Source organism: Gigantopelta aegis, chromosome 1, assembly GCF_016097555.1.
Source record: "Gigantopelta aegis isolate Gae_Host chromosome 1, Gae_host_genome, whole genome shotgun sequence".
NCBI classification, from domain to species: domain Eukaryota; kingdom Metazoa; phylum Mollusca; class Gastropoda; order Neomphalida; family Peltospiridae; genus Gigantopelta; species Gigantopelta aegis.
The window spans coordinates 453,643-481,344 of record NC_054699.1 but is presented as its reverse complement, the minus strand read 5'-3'; the positions used below and the strand labels follow the sequence as shown (position 1 = coordinate 481,344).

The 27,702-nt window shown below is 39.8% G+C and overlaps 1 protein-coding gene across 1 annotated transcript in view; it reads left to right on the top strand.

The window, feature by feature from the left end:
• The first annotated feature begins 4,541 nt into the window (after positions 1-4,541).
• The window catches only part of LOC121368811, a 32,900-nt gene continuing 9,739 nt past the window's right edge, over positions 4,542-27,702 (top strand). The window contains exons 1-4 of the mRNA XM_041493560.1: positions 4,542-4,924; positions 12,468-12,537; positions 26,239-26,295; positions 26,862-26,927. Coding sequence (XP_041349494.1) covers positions 4,652-4,924; positions 12,468-12,537; positions 26,239-26,295; positions 26,862-26,927 — 466 coding nt within the window. The 5' untranslated portion in view covers positions 4,542-4,651. The remainder of the gene's footprint in view (positions 4,925-12,467; positions 12,538-26,238; positions 26,296-26,861; positions 26,928-27,702) is intronic.

The following is a 27,702-nucleotide window of genomic DNA, read 5'->3' as shown; positions in this document are numbered from 1 at the left end:
GGTTACACGAGTATGGATCTAGCTCTGTGGTAATGCGCTGCCTCATGTACGAAACATGGCGAGACGGTTACACCAGTATGGATCTAGCTCAGTGGTAAAGCGCTGCCTCCTGTGCGAAACATGGCGAGACGTTTACACGAGTATGGATCTAGCTCTGTGGTAATGCGCTGCCTCATGTACGAAACATGGCGAGACGGTTACACCAGTATGGATCTAGCTCAGTGGTAATGCGCTGCCTCCTGTGCGAAACATGGCGAGACGGTTACACGAGTATGGATCTAGCTCTGTGGTAATGCGCTGCCTCATGTACGAAACATGGCGAGACGGTTACACCAGTATGGATCTAGCTCAGTGGTAAAGCGCTGCCTCCTGTGCGAAACATGGCGAGACGTTTACACGAGTATGGATCTAGCTCTGTGGTAATGCGCTGCCTCATGTACGAAACATGGCGAGACGGTTACACGAGTATGGATCTAGCTCAGTGGTAAAGCGCTGCCTCCTGTGCGAAACATGGCGAGACGGTTACACCAGTATGGATCTAGCTCTGTGGTAAAGCGCTGCCTCATGTACGAAACATGGCGAGACGGTTACACGAGTATGGATCTAGCTCTGTGGTAATGCGCTGCCTCATGTACGAAACATGGCGAGACGGTTACACCAGTATGGATCTAGCTCTGTGGTAAAGCGCTGCCTCCTGTGCGAAACATGGCGAGACGGTTACACCAGTATGGATCTAGCTCTGTGGTAAAGCGCTCGCCTGAGGTGTTTGTATCGTAGGATCGAATCCTCTCGGTGGACCCATTCTCTGATTGTGTTTAGTCCTATCCCAACCAGTGCTCCACGGCTGGTATATCAAAGACCGTCTGTGAGAAAGTTCATGTAAAAGATCCCTTGCTGGAAATGGAAAACAAATAGCAGGTATCTTACTAAAATTATATGTCAGAATTACCAACTATTTTACTCCAGTAATTGATTATTAATAAATCAATGTGATCTAGTAGTGTTATTAACGTTTAGGCAAGTGTGCATGCATTAAGGACTGGACTATGTCTCTAACGACACCCCAGCACATCGAAGTACAATCTGTTTTATATATAGGCAGGATAACATGTACCACGGTATTTGACATACCATTGGTAGCACACTGGAAGGAATCAGAAACTAATCCAGTGAGTCGCTCGAGGAAACTTAAGCCTGGGAAACCAGTGCACTAGAACTAAGCAAACAACCGCCAAGATACATTCAAAACCACCAAGGATTAAAAAAAAGATTAAAAACAAAAAAGACGATTCAAAATGTTTTGGGAAAAAACAAAGTAAACAAACACAAAAACAAAAACATGCTTTGCCCAGGTTTACCTTGAACAAAAAATCTTCTAACTCTTAGAAAAGAATCTAGGTCCACGATTATTAGGCCACAAATGACGTCACTTATTAAGAACGATAAACGAGGTCTGAGGTTAGCGTGGGTATTTTACCGTGGGTATTTTTTGGTGAAAGCAAATGCAGAAACAATTGTTGTGGGTTATTGAAAACACAGCGTACGTTTCAAACTGTATTTAGGTCGTGTCTTTAAACCAGTTTCATTATGAAATCTACCTTTAACCCTAAAATATGGTAGGTTCTGAGACAAATGAATTAATATTCATCAAAGAATGTGAAACATTGTGGAAAGTAATGAGACCTGGGCCAACGAGATATAAAAAAATCCAACCTAAACACAATAAGAGATATGAAACCCAACCTAAACACATAATAAGAGATATAAAACCCAACCTAAACACACAATAAGAGATATAAAACCCACCTAAACACACAATAGGAGATATAAAACCCATCTAAACACACAATAAGAGATATAAAACCCAACCTAAACACACAATAAGAGATGTAAAACCCAACCTAAACACACAATAAGAGATATAAAATCCAACCTAAACACACAATAAGAGATATAAAATCGAACCTAAACGCAATAAGAGATATGAAACCCAACCTAAACACACAATAAGAGATATAAAACCCACCTGAACACACAATAAAAGATATAAAACCCATCTAAACACACAATAAGAGATATAAAACCCAACCTAAACACACAATAAGAGATATAAAACCCAACCTAAACACAATAAGAGATATAAAACCCACCTAAACACACAATAAGAGATATAAAACCCAACCTAAACACACAATAAGAGATATAAAACCCAACCTAAACACAATAAGAGATATGAAACCCAACCTAAACACACAAGAGATATAAAACCCAACCTAAACACACAATAAGAGATATAAAACCCAACCTAAACATACAATGAGAGATATAAAACCCACCTAAACACACAATAAGAGATATAAAACCCAACCTTAACACACAATAAGAGATATAAAACCCACCTGAACACACAATAAAAGATATAAAACCCACCTAAACACACAATAAGAGATATAAAACCCAACCTTAACACACAATAAGAGATATAAAACCCACCTGAACACACAATAAAAGATATAAAACCCACCTAAACACACAATAAGAAATATAAAACCCAACCTAAACACACAATAAGATATATAAAACCCACAATAAGAGATATAAAACCCATCTAAACACACAATAAGAGATATAAAACCCAACCTAAACACACAATAAGAGATATAAAACCCACCTAAACACACAATAAGAGATATAAAACCCAACCTAAACACAATAAGAGATATAAAACCCACCTAAACACACAATAAGAGATATAAAACCCAACCTAAACACACAATAAGAGATATAAAACCCAACCTAAACACACAATAAGAGATATAAAACCCACCTAAACACACACTAAGAGATATAAAACCCAACCAAAACACACAATAAGAGATATAAAACCCACCTAAACACACAATAAGAGATATAAAACCCACCTAAACACACAATAAGAGATATAAAACCCAACCTAAACACACAATAAGAGATATAAAGCCCACCTAAACACACAATAAGAGATATAAAGCCCAGCTAAACACACAATAAGAGATATAAAACCCACCTGAACACACAATAAAAGATATAAAACCCAACCTAAACACACAATAAGAGATATAAAGCCCACCTAAACACACAATAAGAGATATAAAACCCAACCTAAACACACAATAAGAGATATAAAGCCCACCTAAACACACAATAAGAAATATAAAACCCATCTAAACACAATAAGAGAGAGAAAACACAACCTAAAACACAGTAAGAGATATAAAGCCCAACCTAAACACAACCTCAAGTTACCCTTTTCAGAATTTGTGACCCCCCCCCCCCCCCAACTCCCCCACAGAGCCACCCTTTACAAAATCCCGGATCCCCCCTCCAGTGTTTTTAACCATTGTGATTTTAACATGTATTATTTTAATTCTGCAGTCCTAGGTAGTAGGATAATTTCACTTTCTAATTCTTTGGGACGGTCTTCAAGTCGACTCATTTGCACTGATCATGTAAGGGCATCACCAAGACACGTGACTATGCACGTCACTCTTCACTACCATCGTGGTATGACAGTTGTTAGGCACAGCGCGAGGTGTGTGTATGTGTGTTTATAACGAGGGAGTCCTAGCTAGTTCACATCCAGTATGTGGTTCGTTAGTAGCTTGTGTATTCTCAGAGTCGTACCCAGCGGGGAGCAACACTTATAGGGGGTGTTCCCCACCCCACACAAGAAAAAAAAGAAAGAAGACACTTTTTAATTTAAAAAGTGGTTCTTTTGGTTTAGTTGGGGATGACATGGCGGGTTTTTTTTTGCTACTTCCAGTTATTCATATGAACGATAAAACTATTACCATAATCAAACTTCGTAAATCTGCATAAAACAATGTCAAAGAGACGTTTTGTCACTGTAGTTTGTGTCCTCTAGCCACATAAACGGGGCACAGCTAGAAGATGCCCTAGCTATGAAGACTCCCAAAATGTGAGATAGTATTCGGAGGGAGACTTTTTTTCGCTCGTTTTCAAAGGCCCGTAAAATAACAACTTAAATTGAATGATGCACAATTTCGATAGAACATCATAGATTACGCCATCAGTCCCAACTAATCTGTGTGTTTTATCCATTTTGAAATAGTTTTTTGTTTATGAACATTTATTTGTGATCAAATTGTTCAAGTATTATTCAGGTGACTTCTCTCGTAGCATTAATATTGTATTTATTTCAAGTGCCTACCCATTTGTCTCTGATGTGTTAGCAAACGTGTTTTACTATTTGATACCCTTGAAATGCCACCTAAATAATTAACAATGTCGTTCACCGTAACGAAACGAAAGTACGTTCTAGTAAGTAAGCTTTTGTATAAAGTTGTCAATGTTGATGGATTCTAAGAAGTTCGCAAATGGAAACGCCCAGAATTCGATGACTACGCCTCCGAACTGTCAATTAATAGATTCAAGGTCGGCGAGCTATGCATTTCATTTGCTCCTGGCTAGTCTTACGCGTAAACTATATACAAATAAGGAATCTCACTTTGACCACGCCCCTTGAAGGTCCAGCCTACGTATACGCGCGCTTTCTCGGGCTAAGTACATCTGAAACATGGTGGCGTAGATATCTTCTTCCAGGAGGGGGAATCACCTTGTTGACAAAATATAAAAAGCAAATCGTCCGTCAATGGATTTCCAAACGTTACCTCAGACTTCCAAATGCTCCCGGAAGGAAGTGCGTGCGAGAAGATTGAGCGGGAGACGGGTAGCGTTTTGTAGCCTGACGTCGATAGTGTTGCTCGCGCTTCTCGTAAGTGTCGTCTGCCTTTGCGGATCACTTCTGTTGAATTTCAGCTTATTAATTAAATATGGGAAATTATCAGACGAAGTGGAACGTCAGAGTCAGCTGCTCGAGAAAGTCATAGTTGATCAAATGTCAAAGATTCCTCTCCAAACACAGGTATGCATATTTGATTTATTTAAAGTTTTTTTGTTAATTTTTTTTTTTTTTAGGAATCTTTGTTTACGAGTATCATAGTCATTAGAAGCGGGGGTGGGGTGTGGGGTTGGGGAGACAAGGGGACATGCCCCCACTTTCAAACTGAATAGTATGCGTTCCCCTCATATCGTTGAAAGACGAATTAATATAAATGGCTCCTCGTGTTGCTGACAGCTTATCTTCTGACCACTATGATCATTATTAAGAATGCGCAATCTCTGCTTTTGTTTTTATATTTAGACTGATGATCCAACAATGAAAAAAAAACCAATACAGTGAACAACTGAAGAAAGTCGAATATTTATTTGTTTAGTTTAAATTTATTTACAATGATTCAGTTATGTCCCATTAGGTGTTTGTATCTGTTGGAATTATCAGTCTATTTAATATGAACATTTAGGCCCATTTTGACAGTCTATTTACCGATTTAAAATGATTCAGTTGCGTCCCATTAGGTGTTGAATTATCAGTCTATTTAATATGAATATTTAGGCCCATTACCGATTTCGTTTTATCATGAAAACTAACATTTACAATATTCGCGTTTCTTTTGTTGTACGGTATACATTTAGTGTAAATCTGAGGTCTACTTTTCAATACAAATATAAACAACGCAGTCTCGTCTGTTGCTTGTCAATACAAATATAAACAACGCAGTCTCGTCTGTCGAGGAGGAATGTACGGTATACATTTAGTGTAAATCTGAGGCCTACTTGTCAATACAAATATAAACAACGCAGTCTCGTCTGCCGAGGAGGAATGTTTCACATCGTACATCAACTGTCTGAAAGATATGTCTGGTGAAGAGGGAATAGTATCCCCCTCTTGGTGGAAAAATCTCACAGTAATATATGGGAACATAGCGTCATTACCTTGCCAAAACAGTGATATATAGGAACATTGCGTCATTACCTTGCCAAAACAGTGATATATGGGAACATTGCGTCATTACCTTGCCAAAACAGTGACATATGGGACAACAGCATCATTACCTTGCCAAAACAGTGATATATGGGAACATTGCGTCATTACCTTGCCAAAACAGTGACATATGGGACAACAGCATCATTACCTTGCCAAAACAGTGATATATGGGAACACAGCGTCATTACCTTGCCAAAACAGTGAAATATATGGGAACATAGCGTCATTACCTTGCCAAAACAGTGATATATGGGACCATTGCGTCATTACCTTGACTAAACAGTGATATATGGGAACATAGCGTCATTACCTTGCCAAAACAGTGACATATGGGAACACAGCGTCACTACCTTGCCAAAACAGTGATATATGGGAACATTGCGTCATTACCTTGCCAAAACAGTGATATATGGGAACATTGCGTCATTACCTTGCCAAAACAGTGATATATGGGAACACAGCGTCATTACCTTGCCAAAACAGTGATATATAGGAACATAGCGTCATGACCTTGCCAAAACAGTGATATATGGGAACATAGCGTCATTACCTTGCCAAAACAGTGATATATGGGAACATAGCGTCACTACCTTGCCAAAACAGTGACATATGGGAACACAGCGTCATTACCTTGTCAGAACTGATATATGGGAACACACCGTCATTACCTTGACAAAACAGTGATATATGGGAACACAGCGTCATTACCTTGACAAAACAGTGACACATGGGAACACAGCGTCATTACCTTGTCAAAACAGTGATATATCGAACACAGCGTCATTACCTTGCCAAAACAGTGATATATGGGAACACAGCGTCATTACCTTGACAAAACAGTGATATATGGGAACACAGCGTCATTACCTTGCCAAAAGAGTGATATATGGGAACACAGCGTCATTACCTTGCCAAAACAGTGATATATCGGAACACAGCGTCATTACCTTGCCAAAACAGTGATATATGGGAACACAGCGTCATTACCTTGCCAAAACAGTGACATATGGGAACACATCGTCATTACCTTGCCAAAACAGTGACATATGGGAACACACCGTCATTACCTTGACAAAACATCCTTTGGAATTTTGCAAAGTACGAGAATGCGCTAATTGTTTTGTCATTCAACTTTGCCTTGTATCACCACTATTGATAATGATTGATAAGAGCGTGCAATAGATGCTTTTCTGAAAAATATATCTTCCGGAGAAGAGAGAGAGAGAAAAAAAAAAAAAAAAAAAAAAAAAAATATATATATATTAAAAACCAAATCAACGCAACAAAAAATGAAATCAAAGGAAACAAAGAAAACAAACAACAAACCCAAACAAATAAACACCCCCAACATCCCCCCAAAACCCAAACAAATAAACACCCCCAACATCCCCCCAAAACCCAAACAAATAAACACCCCCAACATCCCCCAAAACCCAAACAAATAAACACCCCCAACATCCCCCCAAAACCCAAACAAATAAACACCCCCAACATCCCCCAAAAACCCAAACAAATAAACACCCCCAACATCCCCCAAAAAACCCACAAGAAAAAAAAAAAATCCCACACACTAAACAGAAGAAACAACAAAATAACGAATAATAAAAAAGAATAATAATAAAAAAGAATAATAATAAAAAAGAGAGAAAGAAATAGAAAAAAACAAAAACAAACAACAGCAAAACAGCCAAACTAAAATAACAAAGAAGAAAATCAAAAGAGTCGAAAAAGAAAAATGAAAGAAAAACAAACAACAATCAATTCCCTGAAGACATGAAAAAGATATTTGATGTAATCTAAGTGCGTTGTAGTTTTATGTATCTGGAGACGACTATTATACTGTACCATCATTGGTTTTGACTAAACCCCCTGGCATGGCTCTGCAAATATTTTATTTTAGCGATAGCCGTCTACTTTCGATTACTACAACAAACCAAATACCTAAACATATATACTGGCCACCTAACGGGTCTACAAAACGTGGTCTGTTGCATAACGGCCTGAGTGTAATAAAGTTCTGTTCTGTTCTGTTCTGTTAGGAACAGCTGTTGACGAAATAAAGGGACATGCCTTTGTATGCTGAATATAGCTGAAGAATCCATTAAAAACTGGGGGTTCCTTTGGAATCTAGCCTATTAATCACACGCATGTCACACAAAACCGACCAAGAGTTTAAAAAGATAAATGTTTCGAAGATGAACGAATTATGTTTTCATTAAGTAGTGAACTACATGTACATCAGTTATAATTTATTGCAAAATTTAAAACCGACACATTGATTTATTAATCATCGGCTATTGGATGTCAAACATTTGATAATTTTGACATATAGTCTCGCAGAGGAAACACGCTACATTTTTCCATTAGTAGCAAGGGATCTTTTATATGCATAATCCCACAGACAGGATAACAAATACCACGGACTTTAATATAGCAGTCGTGGTGCACTGGCTGAAACGAGCAATAGTCCAATGGGCCCACCGATGGGGATCGATCCCAGACCGACGGTGCATCAGGCGAGTGATTTACCACTGGGCTACATGCCGCCTCTAAGCAGGGAGAGTACACTCTAGAAAGCAAAGTCTATGCGGGGGTGGTGGTGATGGTTGATGGTGATGGTGTCGATACATGCCGCCTCTAAGCAGGGAGAGTACACTCTAGAAAGCAAAGTCTATGCGGGGGTGGTGGTGATGGTTGATGGTGATGGTGTCGATACATGCCGCCTCTAAGCAGGGAGAGTACACTCTAGAAAGCAAAGTCTATGCGGGGGTGGTGGTGATGGTTGATGGTGATGGTGTCGATACATGCTCCCCCGGAAATATATTGAAAAGAAGAGAATATTTGCATGAGGGAGGGGGTTGACAAAACAGATGCACACGCGCCTGTGACGTCATATTCGTAAGTGGAGGGAAATGACCTGTGTTAGACACGTCGTAATGTAAACTGAGTCGAGGTGTTCGGTTCGTTTAGATAGTCCTGTGGTCTTCTTTCCACAAGACACCCACATGTTTGTCTTTGTTTGTTTGTTTGTTTGTTTGTTGTTGTTTTTTTTATTAAAGGGAGGGGAGTGGTGGGTGCTATTTTGAACTTATCTCCTGTTTTCATTTGCACTAAAGTGTGCGTGGCGAAATGCACTGGTGATTGCGTTTCGTAAATACGTGATTCTGTCGGAGTCATTTTGGAGTCCCGTGAAGGTCGGCAACAAGATACGTCTGAAGAAACGTGTCACATTGTTACCTCATAACTATCATTAAGGTGTTGCAGTATGTATCGCTTAACTGCACATAGTAACGTTTCTTCTGTTTAACGACACCACTAGAGCAGATTGATTTATTAATCATCGGCTATTGGATGTCAAACATTAGGTAATCCTGACCAAGTCTTAGAGAGGAAACCCGCTACATTTTCCCATTAGTAGCAAGGAATCTTTAGTATGCACCATCGCACAGATATGATAGTACATACCACAGCCTTTGATGTACCACTGGCTGGAACGAGAAAGAGCCCAATAAGCAAACCGACGGGGATCGATCCTAACCAACCGCGCATCCTTTAACCATACATAACTGAATTTATTTTGTTTAGCTTTAAATACGCCTGTAGTATTGTTTGTGTAAACTTCATTGATACTTATGTCGCGTAAGAATGTAAATGTTCATTCACTATTATTATTATTATTATTATTATTATTATTATATATATATATATATATATATATATATATATATATATATATATATATATATATATATATATATAGATATATATAATTAAATTTATATACACTTTACGGCAATCTGATTGGTCCAGAGGTGCTTACATTGTTTCATTCATATCTTGATGAACCGAAACAAAATTAAGCCACGCGACTCGTAATATATGATTGCAAACTTCACTCGATGAGATATAAATCATATTTGACAAAAAATTTGAAGTATCCTCTATGTATTATATACATCGCAATGAAATATATAGATATCTACAGAAATTATAAAAGTGATATTCAGAGAAAAATAATATTTTAACTATATTTGAGTAAATATAGAAATCATATTTATATTTTTGTGAACAAGTTTATTATTTATATATATATATATATATATTGTGTGTTCAGGGCCATTAGGTGTAATGCAAATAAAGTATATCCTGTTATAAGGCAATCAACCTGCATGCTTGATGGGTTTTTTCCAAAATAAAAATACCCATATGGTAGCAAGTGTCACATATCATAATTATAGTGTAAATACTTTCCAGGTTATTAATCAGCAAAGAGCGTTACAGCTTGTGGGCCACCCGATATATGCTGTATTACTGTAAAGCAATAAATAATTTGAACTCTAACCTATGGGCAGACAGTGCTTACAAAACACGCACGCGATGACTGACACCACGCATTTATTCTCTCGGGACCATGTTTGACAACCAATAGCCGATAATTAATTCATCAATGTGCTCTAGTGGTGTCGGTAAACAAAACACATTTTGTTCTCGGGTACCAATGGTAGATTTTAAATAAAATTAATTTGTTTCTAGCAGTAAATGGAATTATTTGGTTGTATATTTTGTAGTTTCTAGGTATAACCTCAACAATTTAAAACAAAAATTATGGAATATTTTTTTTGCGAGAAGCAACTTTGGTAGAACACCTTTAATTATTATTATCTCACATGAATTGTAATGTATGTCAAAACATCCTTGATTTCGTATCATTTATTTGACGTCCAAAGCTATCAAAGTTACAAGTGGTCTACAGATAAAGTCAGTAGACAAACATTGAAACACCAATCTAATTAAAATTAGCTCCACTATTACATGTGGATCTAACACCAGCCAGTTGGAGCTCATGTCCACCAATCAAAACCTTACTTGCAGAATCCTGCCAGTGATTTAAAAATAATTTGAAAACATTCCGAATTGTGATTGAAACACACGCGTACAAACACACACACACCCATCCATCCACCCACCCCACCCCCACATACACACACACACCCACCCATCCCCCCCCCCCCCCCCCCCCCCCCCCCCCACACACAGACACACACACACGGACAGACACACACACACAGACACACTCACCCCTAGGAGATCCGTAACAGGATGTTTCATCCTTCTTGCACCACTTGTAGGAGGACCGCCAGAGGCTCGCATAATACAATTTTTATTCCTAATATATGATATTGACGATACCGAAAAACACTCTGGTAATAACCTCTATGTCTATATACAACGGTGGGGAGTGATTGTTACATAATATGGTACATGTCAAAAACACAATTCAAATATAACTATACAATATAAAACTAGATTAAATTCAATTATTTCTTAAATGATTTGCCCGAATTAAATATTTCCCAAGGTTATTCAGCTCTTTAATGTTTTCAGTAGTTAAGTTAGTATTTGAATTAGCTGTAAAACACTGTGTCGTTTGTAATAATACTCTTTAATGTTTTCAGTACTTAAGTTAGTATTTGAATTAGCTGTAAAACACTGTGTCGTCTGTAATAATACTCTTTAATGTTTTCAGTAGTTAAGTTAGTATTTGAATTAGCTGTAAAACACTGTGTCGTCTGTAATAATACTCTTTAATAAAACAACATTCTTACACACCGTTAGTTAGAACACCATGTGTTATTTTTGATAACACATAGTTGTTTACACATGTACGTGTGTTAACAATTTCAAGACATATGACTGGCTGCTCCAGGTCACCACTGCCATACGTCCAATAAAAAAGTAGCATGGTGGAAATCGATTACACTGTGACGTATAGTTAACCTGGCAATCATGTGTAAGTGACGCGTAAGTCAGCTACACGTGCAAAAGGTTTTAAATATATTTTAGTTGATAAAGATATTCAAATTTGCTTAAAACCTGGTTTTTGAGGATATGTAAAAATAGAATAATACATTCGTGTCCGTTAGATACCATTTATCTCACAACTCGTTGTTTTAAAACGTATCAAACTCGCTTTCGCTCGTTAGATACATTTTAAAACAACTCATTGTGAGATAAATGGTATCTAACGGCCACTCATGTATTATTCTCCATATAAACAACTCATTGTGAGATAAATGGTATCTAACGGCCACTCATGTATTATTCTCCATATAAACAACTCATTGTGAGATAAATCGTATCTAACGGCCACTCATGTATTATTCTCCATATACACAACTTGTGAGATAAATGGTATCTAACGGCCACTCACGTATTATGTTCTATGTCCGAGATGATTATGTCACGTTCATGTACATGGGTGTCACCAAACAGACAACATATAGACACCAACAGCTGGAGGAGAAGTTTAAATAACATCAATTGAAGAAAATGTATAGGAAATATTAAAATTACACATAAAGAAACAATGATCTAAAGATGTAAACAATTATAAATCTAATGGAGTTCACAGTGACCGAACATTACAAGCCCCACCCCCCCACCCCCCCACACACGTAATGTGCATATGAGTAAATGCTGTGTTAGCAGGAAGTAATCTTCACATTTTGTATTCACAATTTTCTTGTTTTAATTATTATTTTGTTTTATTATTATTGTTGTTGGGGTTTTTGTTTTACAGATCGAAGATAGTTTCAATAGTGCACCCGTTAACAGAAGATATAAACGAAAAACACCAAACAAACGAAAGTGTAAGTACTCTTACTTTAATGTTTTTATACAGGTGCGGGTCCAAGGGGTGCAAGTTAGGGGTGCCTACCCCCATCTTCCCGAACTTAAAACGGTCCAGAAGTGAAATGTTTAATATATTTATTTATAATTAGTTTATTGTTGGGCGAGGCGATTCATGGGCAGATTGGCACACGTGACGGATGGGGGTGGGGGGGAAGCAACTTTCATAAGTATAGTGTAACAAGACTAGTACTTAATGTCTTCCTAGTACTTCCTACTGGTACTTGATGTCATAGTATATAGTGTATTTGCTATATACTGGAGTTTAATGAGAGTTGTTTCCCTTTTCGCACCCCACGAAGTACAGGGTGGTGTTATTTCAACTCCAGGTTGCGAACTTATTACAGCGAATAACAGCGAATAACAGCGAATAACGTCACAGGGGCTGTTTTCTTTTAAAATCGAGTTTTCCCAGTTAAATTTCTATACAGGCTAACGTGTGTATGCTCAGCCATGTAAAATCAATGGTGGCGAGATACTTAAAGTAACTGTGGTTTCGAATATTGTAGATGCCACTTTTTAAAGTTCCCCCTCCATCGAAACATCGTACCTGATTCCCCTGTAATAATGCTATGACAATCTTCCACCTTTGTGTCGAATGTCTTTCGCCCTGCATTTATTAATTTAATTTAATTTCCATGATTATATCAAATAAAGGTTCCAATTAAAGTTCAAGCACGCTGTGCTTGGCACACACGCACTTTTCTGTCCCAGGCCCCGGTTGTTATGCGCATATGGTAGCCGTGCATTTACGGCGATCTCAGCGCTATGATTGTTTCGTACACCGGAAGCCTGAACGGAAATGTTTTATTTAACGACGCCCTCAACACATTTTATTTACGGTTATATGGCGTCAGACATATGGTTAAGGACCACACAGATATTGAGAGAGGAAACCCGCTGTCGCTACTTCATGGGCTACTTTAGCAGCAAGGGATCTTTTATATGCACCATCCGACAGACAGGATAGGACATACCACGGCCTTTGATATACCAGTCGTGGTACACTGGCTGGAGCAAGAAATAGCCCAATGGGCCCACCGACGGGGATCGATCCCTGACCGACCGCGCATCAAGCGAACGCTTTACTACTGGGCTACGTTCCGTTCCAGACCCTGAAAGGGAAATACGGCTAGCAACGACACTGGAAGCAATGGATTCCACGTCAGACGGGACCATCCATATTCACTGTAGACAAGATTTCCATGAATAAATAAGTGTTGACCACCCTTTCGATGAATGAACAGTTAAATGTGAAGTACTAGCGAAACAGACCACCCTTTTGATGAATGAACAGTTAAATGTGAAGTACTAGCGAAACAGACCACCCTTTCGATGAATGAACAGTTAAATATGAAGTACTAGCGAAACAGACCACCCTTTTGATTGTTATTAACAGTTAAATGTGAAGTACTAGCGAAACAGACCACCCTTTCGATGAATGAACAGTTAAATGTGAAGTACTAGCGAAACAGACCACCCTTTTGATTGTTATTCCCAATAAAGTAGAACAAAATATTAAAGGGCAACAACTCGTTAAAGATTAATCGTTATACCTTTCGCAATACCTTCCCCTTGTTTGGTGCTTTTCTTTTTATTTATGGGGAAAATCTCACTCCACTAGCAAATTGCGCGATTCAGGTGCTTTTGTTTCAACCCTATTAGCCGAGATCTGTAACAGTGTTGTGGTCACTTCGTGGTTTAGATTGTAGCTCCGATCAAGAATGCCAGTCAGTTTTTAAAAAAGTGATCCCTAAAAAATTAAAATTAGTACATAAATAATAAAGTGTAGTGCAGCTTTACTAAGTTGTTTGTAGCCTAGACGTATTCTTGTACAGACACGAGTTTTGATGCGTCAAGTATTGCAGGTGAAATTAGGGGTGCAACGATACGGTCAAAACCGTGTTGCGATATATTGCGATATAAGAAACCGTATTGCGATATATTGCGATATAAGAAACCGTATTGCAATATGTATTATTTAAATTTAATATTTATGGGTTGTTTTTAAAATGAAAGCAGAAGGCATAAACCTTTTAATGATCATTATTAGTTTCAGCTGTCAGGCTAAATGTTTTAGACCATATTTGTCAGACCTAAATGATTATATAAACCACGACATTTATTAGTAGCATAATGTTCTTCTTGGTCATTTTTATTTTTTAACACAATACTAGTCTACTAGAACACCGGTGTTACGGTGTCAAACTATTTATAAATTGTCACATTCGGAAATCCTTACTATCAGGCTTTTCCGCTGCTGCTCGCTTGACAGGGAAATGTACGTATTGAGTCGCAATGATGATGATGATGATGATGATGATAACTAGTTTAACGTGACCATATACCACTAGGGTTTCGAACACGCCCCATCCCGAGTCCGACCTCCGATAAGATCGGTGGCCTGACTCGGGATGGAGGGAGGGGGGGGGGGGGGGTGAAAATGGGCAGAATTTTGAAAATAGCAATTAGTAAAAAAGTTAATAAATTTTAAAAAAAGAAAAAAAGAAGGTTACAAGCCAAAAATAAAAAAGAATTGACTGCTCGGCCGAATATTTATATAATTTGGAGCATTTTAGAAGGACAGTCCAAAATTAAATAAGAGAAAGAAGAGAGGATCGGACTATTTAATAATATTTAAAAAAAAAGAAGTAATTTCGACATAAAATTTTGAACGCAGATCTAAACATTTAAAGTCCGATCGATATGTCCACGCGAGTGGCCTCGTTAAGGCCGTTTGAGTGCACAGCTTAAAGGGACGAGATGGGTTGCATCCCGTCAAGAAAACCCCTAGATTGACAGTCGATAGACGTTGAAGGTGTAGTGCTGTGCTGAAATACAGATCTTGAGAGTATCAGACTAGGGTATAGTCCAGTCGTCATGGGTTGGTATAGTGGTGCGGACGGGCCCGACTCCTGAGGATACGAGATGGTATCACTATAAAGCAAGGTAAAGTCTAGAAAAAGAGTAGTAGGGGCCGACCCCGCTTCATATTTCTTCTTAGAGTGGGGCGGTCAATCTTCCAGTGCTGCTAGGACAGGCTAGGACATATAGAGACTAAACGTGAACAACCGTGGCGTTCTGCAGAATGGCCGTCATACGAGTCACGAAAAAAACAAGTCGACAGTCAGACGGAGAAATGACGTGGCGGCAAGGAATCTCGCTAAAAAAGAATCCAACCTGGTGGTGCAGGCTGTCGAAACGAGAAGCGTTCCAGCGTTCAATCAGTTCCAATGGCCGCATACATCCCAGTAGAAAACTTCATTTCGATGACAAAAACAACGAAATGAAGGACCCCCAAGTCGAGCACACGAAAGCACGTGCAGTGTGCACAAGCGAAACAAACACGTCTTACCGCGTGGACCTCCAGACTGGGAATGTGAGTCGCAATGTTTCGGCAGATCAACCGAAGCAAAGGTTATTGGCCGACGTGTTTTGAACAATCGGCCGAAGTATTCCGAGTTCAGGGAAAAACAGCGAAGTGCGATTCTCACTTGTTGGTTTATTTCTTTGAAGATGATAGCCGTAGCCGTATTCCAACGTAAATGAACAATGAATAATAATGTGTAAGTAACAAAGCATTTATTTGTAATTATCGTTAACTGGTTATTTTTATTGAACTTTTAACACGTTTTGTTCAGAAGTTAGAACCAAGTATAACCGACCTATCACTTCGTATGCCAACAAGTAAGCCGACTACGCTTGACGTGATTGTTACATTTCCTGTCATCACCAATTGCTAAACTGATGGGGTTTTTATTTGTTTGTTTGTTTGTTTGCCTATTTCAAGTCAAGATACAAGGAAAAAATAGCGTGTAAAAATCGCGATACGCAAAACTGTACCGCGGTTCGTATCGAGCTGATCAATTAGCGCGGTATACCGGTTTATCGTTGCAGCCCTAGGTGAAATAATACAAACATACAACGATTCTAGCGTGGCAGTAGGAATGACACGGCTTCTAGCATGGCAGTAGGAATGACATGGCTTCAAGCGTGGCAGTAGGAATGACATGGCTTCTAGCGTGGCAGTAGGAATGACATGGACTCTAGCGTGGCAGTAGGAATGACATGGCTTCTAGCGTGGCAGTATGAATGACATGGCTTCTAGCGTGGCAGTAGGAATGACATGGACTCTAGCGTGGCAGTAGGAATGACATGGACTCTAGCGTGGCAGTAGGAATGACATGGACTCTAGCGTGGCAGTAGGAATGACATTTATTCAAGCGTGGCAGTAGGAATGACATGTACTCTAGCGTGGCAGTAGGAATGACATGGCTTCTAGCGTGGCAGTAGGAATGACAGGGATTCTAGCGTGGCAGTAGGAATGACAGGGATTCTAGCGTGGCAGTAGGAATGACATGGCTTCTAGCGTGGCAGTAGGAATGACAGGGATTCTGGCGTGGCAGTAGGAATGACCTGGATTCTAGCGTGGCAGTAGGAATGACAGGGATTCTAGCGTGGCAGTAGGAATGACATGTACTCTAGCGTGGCAGTAGGAATGACATGGCTTCTAGCGTGGCAGTAGGAATGACATGGCTTCTAGAGTGGCAGTAGGAATGACATGGCTTCTAGCGTGGCAGTAGGAATGACATGGCTTCTAGCGTGGCAGTAGGAATGACATGGACTCTAGCGTGGCAGTAGGAATGACATTTATTCAAGCGTGGCAGTAGGAATGACATGGATTCTAGAGTGGCAGTAGGAATGACAGGGATTCTAGCGTGGCAGTAGGAATGACAGGGATTCTAGCGTGGCAGTAGGAATGACATGGCTTCTAGCGTGGCAGTAGGAATGACATGGACTCTAGCGTGGCAGTAGGAATGACATTTATTCAAGCGTGGCAGTAGGAATGACATGTACTCTAGCGTGGCAGTAGGAATGACACGGCTTGTAGCGTGGCAGTAGGAATGACACGGCTTCTAGCGTGGCAGTAGGAATGACACAGCTTCTAGCGTGGCAGTAGGAATGACACGGCTTCTAGCGTGGCAGTAGGAATGACAGGGATTCTAGCGTGGCAGTAGGAATGACAGGGATTCTAGCGTGGCAGTAGGAATGACAGGGATTCTAGCGTGGCAGTAGGAATGACATGGCTTCTAGCGTGGCAGTAGGAATGACATGGGTTCTACCGTGGCAGTAGGAATGACATGTACTCTAGCATGGCAGTAGGAATGACATGGCTTCTAGCGTGGCAGTAGGAATGACATGGCTTCTAGCGTGGCAGTAGGAATGACATGGACTCTAGCGTGGCAGTAGGAATGACATTTATTCAAGCGTGGCAGTAGGAATGACATGTACTCTAGCGTGGCAGTAGGAATGACATGGCTTCTAGCGTGGCAGTAGGAATGACACGGCTTCTAGCGTGGCAGTAGGAATGACACGGCTTCTAGCGTGGCAGTAGGAATGACATGGCTTCTAGCGTGGCAGTAGGAATGACATGGATTCTAGCGTGGCAGTAGGAATGACATTTATTCAAGCGTGGCAGTAGGAATGACATGTACTCTAGCGTGGCAGTAGGAATGACATGGCTTCTAGCGTGGCAGTAGGAATGACAGGGATTCTAGCGTGGCAGTAGGAATGACATGTACTCTAGCATGGCAGTAGGAATGACATGGCTTCTAGCGTGGCAGTAGGAATGACATGACTTCTAGCGTGGCAGTAGGAATGACATGGATTCTAGCGTGGCAGTAGGAATGACATTTATTCAAGCGTGGCAGTAGGAATGACATGTACTCTAGCGTGGCAGTAGGAATGACATGGCTTGTAGCGTGGCAGTAGGAATGACACGGCTTCTAGCGTGGCAGTAGGAATGACACGGCTTCTAGCGTGGCAGTAGGAATGACACGGCTTCTAGCGTGGCAGTAGGAATGACACGGCTTCTAGCATGGCAGTAGGAATGATAGGGATTCTAGCGTGGCAGTAGGAATGACAGGGATTCTAGCGTGGCAGTAGGAATGACATGTACTCTAGCATGGCAGTAGGAATGACATGGCTTCTAGCGTGGCAGTAGGAATGACATGGCTTCTAGCGTGGCAGTAGGAATGACATGGACTCTAGCGTGGCAGTAGGAATGACATTTATTCAAGCGTGGCAGTAGGAATGACATGTACTCTAGCGTGGCAGTAGGAATGACATGGCTTGTAGCGTGGCAGTAGGAATGACACGGCTTCTAGCGTGGCAGTAGGAATGACACGGCTTCTAGCGTGGCAGTAGGAATGACAGGGATTCTAGCGTGGCAGTAGGAATGACAGGGATTCTAGCGTGGCAGTAGGAATGACAGGGATTCTAGCGTGGCAGTAGGAATGACATGGCTTCTAGCGTGGCAGTAGGAATGACATGGCTTCTAGCGTGGCAGTAGGAATGACATGTACTCTAGCGTGGCAGTAGGAATGACATGTACTCTAGCGTGGCAGTAGGAATGACATGTACTCTAGCGTGGCAGTAGGAATGACATGGCTTCTAGCGTGGCAGTAGGAATGACATGGATTCTAGCGTGGCAGTAGGAGTGACATTTATTCAAGCGTGGCAGTAGGAATGACATGTACTCTAGCGTGGCAGTAGGAATGACATGGCTTGTAGCGTGGCAGTAGGAATGACACGGCTTCTAGCGTGGCAGTAGGAATGACAGGGATTCTAGCGTGGCAGTAGGAATGACAGGGATTCTAGCGTGGCAGTAGGAATGACAGGGATTCTAGCGTGGCAGTAGGAATGACAGGGATTCTAGCGTGGCAGTAGGAATGACATGGCTTCTAGCGTGGCAGTAGGAATGACATGGCTTCTAGCGTGGCAGTAGGAATGACATGGATTCTAGCGTGGCAGTAGGAATGACATGTACTCTAGCATGGCAGTAGGAATGACATGGCTTCTAGCGTGGCAGTAGGAATGACATGGCTTCTAGCGTGGCAGTAGGAATGACATGGACTCTAGCGTGGCAGTAGGAATGACATTTATTCAAGCGTGGCAGTAGGAATGACATGTACTCTAGCGTGGCAGTAGGAATGACATGGCTTGTAGCGTGGCAGTAGGAATGACACGGCTTCTAGCGTGGCAGTAGGAATGACACGGCTTCTAGCGTGGCAGTAGGAATGACACGGCTTCTAGCGTGGCAGTAGGAATGACAGGGATTCTAGCGTGGCAGTAGGAATGACAGGGATTCTAGCGTGGCAGTAGGAATGACACGGCTTCTAGCGTGGCAGTAGGAATGACATGGCTTCTAGCGTGGCAGTAGGAATGACATGTACTCTAGCGTGGCAGTAGGAATGACATGTACTCTAGCGTGGCAGTAGGAATGACATGGCTTCTAGCGTGGCAGTAGGAATGACATGGATTCTAGCGTGGCAGTAGGAATGACATGTACTCTAGCGTGGCAGTAGGAATGACATGGCTTCTAGCGTGGCAGTAGGAATGGCATGGCTTCTAGCGTGGCAGTATGAATGACATGGCTTCTAGCGTGGCAATAGGAATGACATGGATTCTAGCGTGGCAGTAGGAATGACAGGGATTCTAGCGTGGCAGTAGGAATGACATGTACTCTAGCGTGGCAGTAGGAATGACATGGATTCTAGCGTGGCAGTAGGAATGACATGGATTCTAGCGTGGCAGTAGGAATGACATGGTTTCTAGAGTGGCAGTAGGAATGACATGGCTTCTAGCGTGGCAGTAGGAATGACATGGCTTCTAGAGTGGCAGTAGGAATGACATGGCTTCTAGCGTGGCAGTAGGAATGACATGGCTTCTAGAGTGGCAATAGGAATGACATGGTTTCTAGAGTGGCAGTAGGAATGACATGGCTTCTAGCGTGGCAGTAGGAATGACATGGATTCTATCGCGGCAGTAGGAATGACATGTACTCTAGCGTGGCAGTAGGAATGACATGGCTTCTAGCGTGGCAGTAGGAATGACATGGCTTCTAGCGTGGCAGTAGGAATGGCATGGCTTCTAGCGTGTCAGTAGGAATGACATTTATTCAAGCGTGGCAGTAGGAATGGCATGGCTTCTAGCGTGTCAGTAGGAATGACATTTATTCAAGCGTGGCAGTAGGAATGACATGTACTCTAGCGTGGCAGTAGGAATGGCATGGCTTCTAGCGTGGCAGTAGGAATGACATGGCTTCTAGCGTGGCAGTAGGAATGACATGGCTTCTAGCGTGGCAGTAGGAATGACATGGCTTCTAGCGTGGCAGTAGGAATGACATGTACTCTAGCGTGGCAGTAGGAATGACATGGCTTCTAGCGTGGCAGTAGGAATGACATGGCTTCTAGCGTGGCAGTAGGAATGGCATGGCTTCTAGCGTGGCAGTAGGAATGACATGGACTCTAGCGTGGCAATAGGAATGACATGGACTCTAGCGTGGCAGTAGGAATGACATGTACTCTAGCGTGGCCGTAGGAATGACATGGCTTCTAGCGTGGCAGTAAGAATGACATGGCTTCTAGAGTGGCAGTAGGAATGACATGGTTTCTAGAGTGGCAGTAGGAATGACATGGCTTCTAGCGTGGAAGTAGGAATGGCATGGATTCTAGCGTGGCAGTAGGAATGACATGTACTCTAGCGTGGCAGTAGGAATGACATGTACTCTAGCGTGGCAGTAGGAATAACATGGCTTCTAGCGTGGCAGTAGGAATGACATGGATTCTAGCGTGGCAGTAGGAATGACATGTACTCTAGCGTGGCAGTAGGAATGACATGGCTTCTAGCGTGGCAGTAGGAATGACATGGCTTCTAGCGTGGCAGTAGGAATGGCATGGCTTCTAGCGTGGCAGTAGGAATGACATGGACTCTAGCGTGGCAATAGGAATGACATGGACTCTAGCGTGGCAGTAGGAATGACATGTACTCTAGCGTGGCAGTAGGAATGACATGGCTTCTAGCGTGGCAGTAGGAATGACATGGTTTCTAGAGTGGCAGTAGGAATGACATGGCTTCTAGCGTGGAAGTAGGAATGGCATGGATTCTAGCTTGGCAGTAGGAATGGCATGGTTTCTAGAGTGGCAGTAGGAATGACATGGATTTTAGCGTGGCAGTAGGAATGGGATGGATTCTAGCGTGGCAGTAGGAATGACATGGATGAATCTAATTAAAATTAGCTCCACTATTACCTGTGGATCTAACAGCAGCCCGTTGGAGCTCATGTCCAGTTGACCTTTCATTCGACCAATCAAAACTTTTCTTGCAAAATGATGCCAGTGATTTGAAAAGAATTTGAAAACATTCGGGATTATGCCGAGGGCATACGAAATGATTCGGGTGAATTACTAAGTATGCCAGAAACTACATGATAATCATAGGGCAGATGATATATTAAATTTAATTATATTACTTGCAAAGCAGTATATATACAGGATGAAGTATATTGGGGTAGTACCAAATGTACAATCGTTGAAAAAAATTATAACTTTTAATTACAATACTGAAAAGTTTCTTGCATTTCGCAATTGTGACTGGACCAAATGTGATCAACAGTGGTCGATCTACAAACATTTCATTAAATAGTTCGTGCTTTGGGTTAAAAAGACGAGACTGGGTTCATATTTTTTAATATATCAAACAAGAATCAACTTGCATTAATACAGAGGAAATGCTTTCATTATTTACAAATCTCTCTCTCTCTCTCTCTCTCTCTCTCTCTCTCTCTCTCTCTCTCTCTCTCTCTCTCTCTCTCTCTCTCTCTCTCTCTCCCCTTTTGTCTAATTCTTATGCAAGTATCTATTTATATACTATTTATTTTATTTGACCTATATTTATTTATTTATTGTGTTGAAAATAATTTTGTCTTTTCTACTCTTCTTCTTTTTGTTCTTGTTTTTATTTTCTGGAATTCCAATGGTATATTATAAATCTTACAGTTTTACTTGCTCCCAATATACATCTCACAATATATTTACAAAAGTTAAGCTTGACATTTAATGACATAATTGTACATGAATGTGTGTTTTTATACTAACAATTATTGTTTTCAAATTGTTGTGCAAAATATTGTTTCCAACATGTCTTTATTAGTTAAATGTACAAATATAGCTTTTGATCACTTATTTTGTAAGGTGGTGAATTAGGAGACCCCAATCCTAACACTACCAATCTATTTTGGGGCAATAAACAATTAAAAAAAAAGAAGAAAAAAAAAGAAGAAAGTATGCCAGAAACTAATTTCAATATAAAAGTTTATATAAAATTCGTTTCAAGACGAACCCCCCCCCCCCCCCCCCACGTGATGGTATAGCTATAAAATATGTTGATACTAGTATACAATCCAGAGTTTATAATTCACTTTTCCCCGTTGTTTCAAAGTTGAAATAGACCAACAAGTTCGCCTATTGCATAAATAGTCTCGCCCAATATTTTTAGAATTTGTATGCTCCCGAATAACGCTATAAAAGGCAAAATGTAATTGGTCGATATTTAAATTGTTATTTTTAGATGAAATGTCACCTGGACACGGGAGTCCACGCAATGCTGATCTACTGATAGACCAGTAGAGCTAATTTTAATCAGAATGGACATGGATAAGAGTATGGACTCTAGTGTGGCAGTAGGAATGACATATGGACTGTAGTGTGACTGTAGGAATGATATATGGACTGTAGTGTGGCTGTAGGAATGACATATGCACTGTAGTGTGGCTGTAGGAATGACATATGCACTGTAGTGTGGCTGTAGGAATGACATATGCACTGTTGTGTGGCTGTAGGAATGACATATGGACTGTTGTGTGGCTGTAGGAATGACATATGAACTCTAGTGTGGCAGTAGGAATGACATATGGACTGTAGTGTGGCTGTAGGAATGACATATGCACTGTAGTGTGGCAATAGGAATGACATATGCACTGTTGTGTGGCTGTAGGAATGACATATGGACTGTAGTGTGACTGTAGGAATGACATATGAACTGTAGTGTGGCTGTAGGAATGACATATGCACTGTAGTGTGGCTGTAGGAATGACATGTGCACTGTAGTGTGGCTGTAGGAATGACATATGCACTGTTGTGTGGCTGTAGGAATGACATATGGACTGTTGTGTGGCTGTAGGAATGACATATGAACTCTAGTGTGGCAGTAGGAATGACATATGGACTGTAGTGTGACTGTAGGAATGATATATGGACTTTAGTGTGGCAATAGGAATGACATATGAACTCTAGTGTGGCAGTAGGAATAACATATGGACTGTAGTGTGACTGTAGGAATGATATATGGACTGTAGTGTGGCTGTAGGAATGACATGTGCACTGTAGTGTGGCTGTAGGAATGACATGTGCACTGTAGTGTGGCTGTAGGAATGACATGTGCACTGTAGTGTGGCTGTAGGAATGACATGTGCACTGTAGTGTGGCTGTAGGAATGACATGTGCACTGTAGTGTGGCTGTAGGAATGACATGTGCACTGTAGTGTGGCTGTAGGAATGACATATGGACTTGTGTGGCTGTAGGAATGACATATGAACTCTAGTGTGGCAGTAGGTATGACATATGGACTGTAGTGTGGCTGTAGGAATAACATATGAATTTTAGTGTGGCAGTAGGAATGACATATGAACTCTAGTGTGGCAGTAGGTATGACATGGACTGTAGTGAGGTTGTAGGAATGACATATGGACTTTAGTGTGGCAATAGGAATGACATATGAACTCTAGTTTGGCAGTAGGAATGACATATGGACTGTAGTGTGACTGTAGGAATGACATATGGACTTTAGTGTGGCAGTATGAATGACATATGGACTTTAGTGTGGCAGTAGGAATGACATATGGACTTTAGTGTGGCAGTAGGAATGACATGTGGTCTCTAGTGTGGCTGTAGGAATGACATGTGGTCTCTAGTGTGGCAGTAGGAATGTCTTTGTATCGCAACCATTCAGTATGATACTAAATATGGCAACATACAGTATTCAACTCTGTATCCCAACCATTCCGTATAATACTAAATATGGCAAATACAGTATTCAACTCTGTATAGCAACCATTCCGTATGATACTATATATGGCAAATACATTATTCAACTCTGTATCCCAACATATATAATATAGTATTCCACTCCGTATCCCAACATATATAATATAGTATTCCACTCCGTATCCCAACATATATAATATAGTATTCCACTCCATATCCCAACATATATAATAAAGTATTCCACTCCGTATCACAACATATATAATATAGTATTCCACTCCGTATCACAACATATATAATATAGTATTCCACTCCGTATCACAACATATATAATATAGTATTCCTCTCCGTATCACAACATATATAATATAGTATTCCACTTTGTATCCCATCATATATAACATAGTATTCCACTCCGTATCACAACATATATAATACAGTATTCCACTCCGTATCACAACATATATAATACAGTATTCCACTCCGTATCATAACATATATAATATAGTATTCCACTCCGTATCACAACATATATAATACAGTATTTCACTCCGTATCACAACATATATAATAAAGTATTCCACTCAGTATCACAACATATATAATACAGTATTCCACTCCGTATCACAACATATATAATATAATATTCCACTCCGTATCACAACATATTTAATAAAGTATTCCACTCCGTATCAAAACATATATAATAAAGTATTCCACTCCGTATCACAACATATATAATTTAGTATTCCACTCCGTATCACAACATATATAATATAATATTCCACTCCGTATCACAACATATATAATAAAGTATTCCACTCCGTATCACAACATATATAATAAAGTATTCCACTCCGTATCAAAACATATATAATAAAGTATTCCACTCCGTATCACAACATATATAATTTAGTATTCCACTCCGTATCACAACATATATAATATAATATTCCACTCCGTATCACAACATATATAATAAAGTATTCCACTCCGTATCACAACATATATAATATAGTATTCCACTCCGTATCACAACATATATAATACAGTATTCCACTCCGTATCACAACATATATAATACAGTATTCCACTCCGTATCACAACATATATAATACAGTATTCCACTCCGTATCACAACATATATAATAAAGTATTCCACTCCGTATCACAACATATATAATACAGTATTCCACTCCGTATCACAACATATATAATATAATATTCCACTCCGTATCACAACATATATAATATAGTATTCCACTCCGTATCACAAGATATATAATATAGTATTCCACTCCGTATCACAACATATATAATATAGTATTCCACTCCGTATCACAACATATATAATATAGTATTCTACTCCGTATCACAACATATATAATACAGTATTGGACATAAAATGTAGGATAATACTAGACAGAACATGCAGTTTAATTCTGGAAACAAAAATGACTATAATAAACAGAAAAAATAGTAAAAATATGGAAAAACAAGTATGATATGAGCTAACCACACTATTGTGTTATACAGTACTGGGCATAACGTACAGTATAGTATGAGGTAGAACAAAACACAGCATTATACTGTAGAACATTCGGTACAACACAGTTAAACACAACACAGTAATGTAGAAGATGAACCTCAGATATGGAATAAAGTGCAGTATAAATTATAATGTACGACAGAACACGCCGTGTAATACGAGACTGAACATCATACAATTTACTAGAGATACTAACAGCTTTTTATTTCTTCTTCTTTTACTTTAGCTCGTAAACAACGCAGAAGACGTTGTAAAAACCAACGCCCACGACGACATACTAATGGCAAGTACATTTATCAATGAACATGTACACATGGCACAATTATCGCCTTTTTGGCAAGAATGGCTAAAATAAAAATCTAAATTATGCTATTTTGTTCCAGGATGACTTTGAAATTAAACAACGTTTGCATTTACTATAGTTTGACGACCAATAGCCGATGTATTTTCGTATTGGGGGTGTCATTAAACATTAATTAATTAAATATTAATTTATCTCTTTAAGTGCTAAATTGTGTATTTTTGGGGTTTGTTTTTGTTATAAATATTAGAGAGGATAATAACGCATGTGGATATATACCTAATTATACATTAATCGGTTATCATTAATACACATTCATATATTTGTTTTTATAAGCACATTCCCTAAGCTGTTTTTTCATATTTTGATATAAAGAGGTCAGTACACACACACACACACACACACACACACACACACACACACACACACACATATATAATATTTATTTGTGTAAACATCTTTTCTTTCCTCTTTTGTTTGCTTTGCTTTGTCTTATTTTGTATTCGTGAGGTTAAAATTTGCATAATTATATATTTAATTTCCTACAGATCGTCCAAAACCCGTCACACACCTGAATGGCCAGTTTAACAACGTCACCAACACAGTATATCATGGTACGTAAATCAATGTAGACGTTTGCAGGTACGGCGGAGCAGGAGGAGGGGGGGGAGGGGGGGTGCTGGGGTTCTCTAGCCCCTCCACCAATAATTCTGAATAAAAAATAATATTGGTAGTAAATCTTCGTAAAAAATGCACTTAAATAGTGCTGTATTTAAAGCATTTGTCATGATGAATTTTACTTGTCGAATTCAGGAAATTGCTTTTCAGGACATCTTGTTTTTAAAATTTTACGGGAAAGCTTTGCACCCTCGATCTCGTCAGCCCCCACCCTCTCATGTCTTGTCTACATGCTTCCGCCGTGCCTGATTTGTCCAGTAACTTGGTTATAATAAAAATGGTAATCATTTTTCCAGTAATCTTTTTGTGATCTACACGGTATGTAAATAGCACTTTGTTCCACTACACGGTATGTAAATACCATTTTGTTCCACTACACGGTATGTAAATAGCACTTTGTTCCACTACACGGTATGTAAATACCATTTTGTTCCACTACACGGTATGTAAATAACACTTTGTTCCACTACACGGTATGTAAATAACACTTTGTTCCACTACACGGTATGTAAATACCATTTTGTTCCACTACACGGTATGTAAATACCACTTTGTTCCACTACACGGTATGTAAATACCACTTTGTTCCACTACACGGTATGTAAATACCACTTTGTTCCACTACACGGTATGTAAATACCACTTTGTTCCACTGCACTACCATTTTGTTCCACTACACGTAATACACTGCTCATAGTATGTTCCCACTGT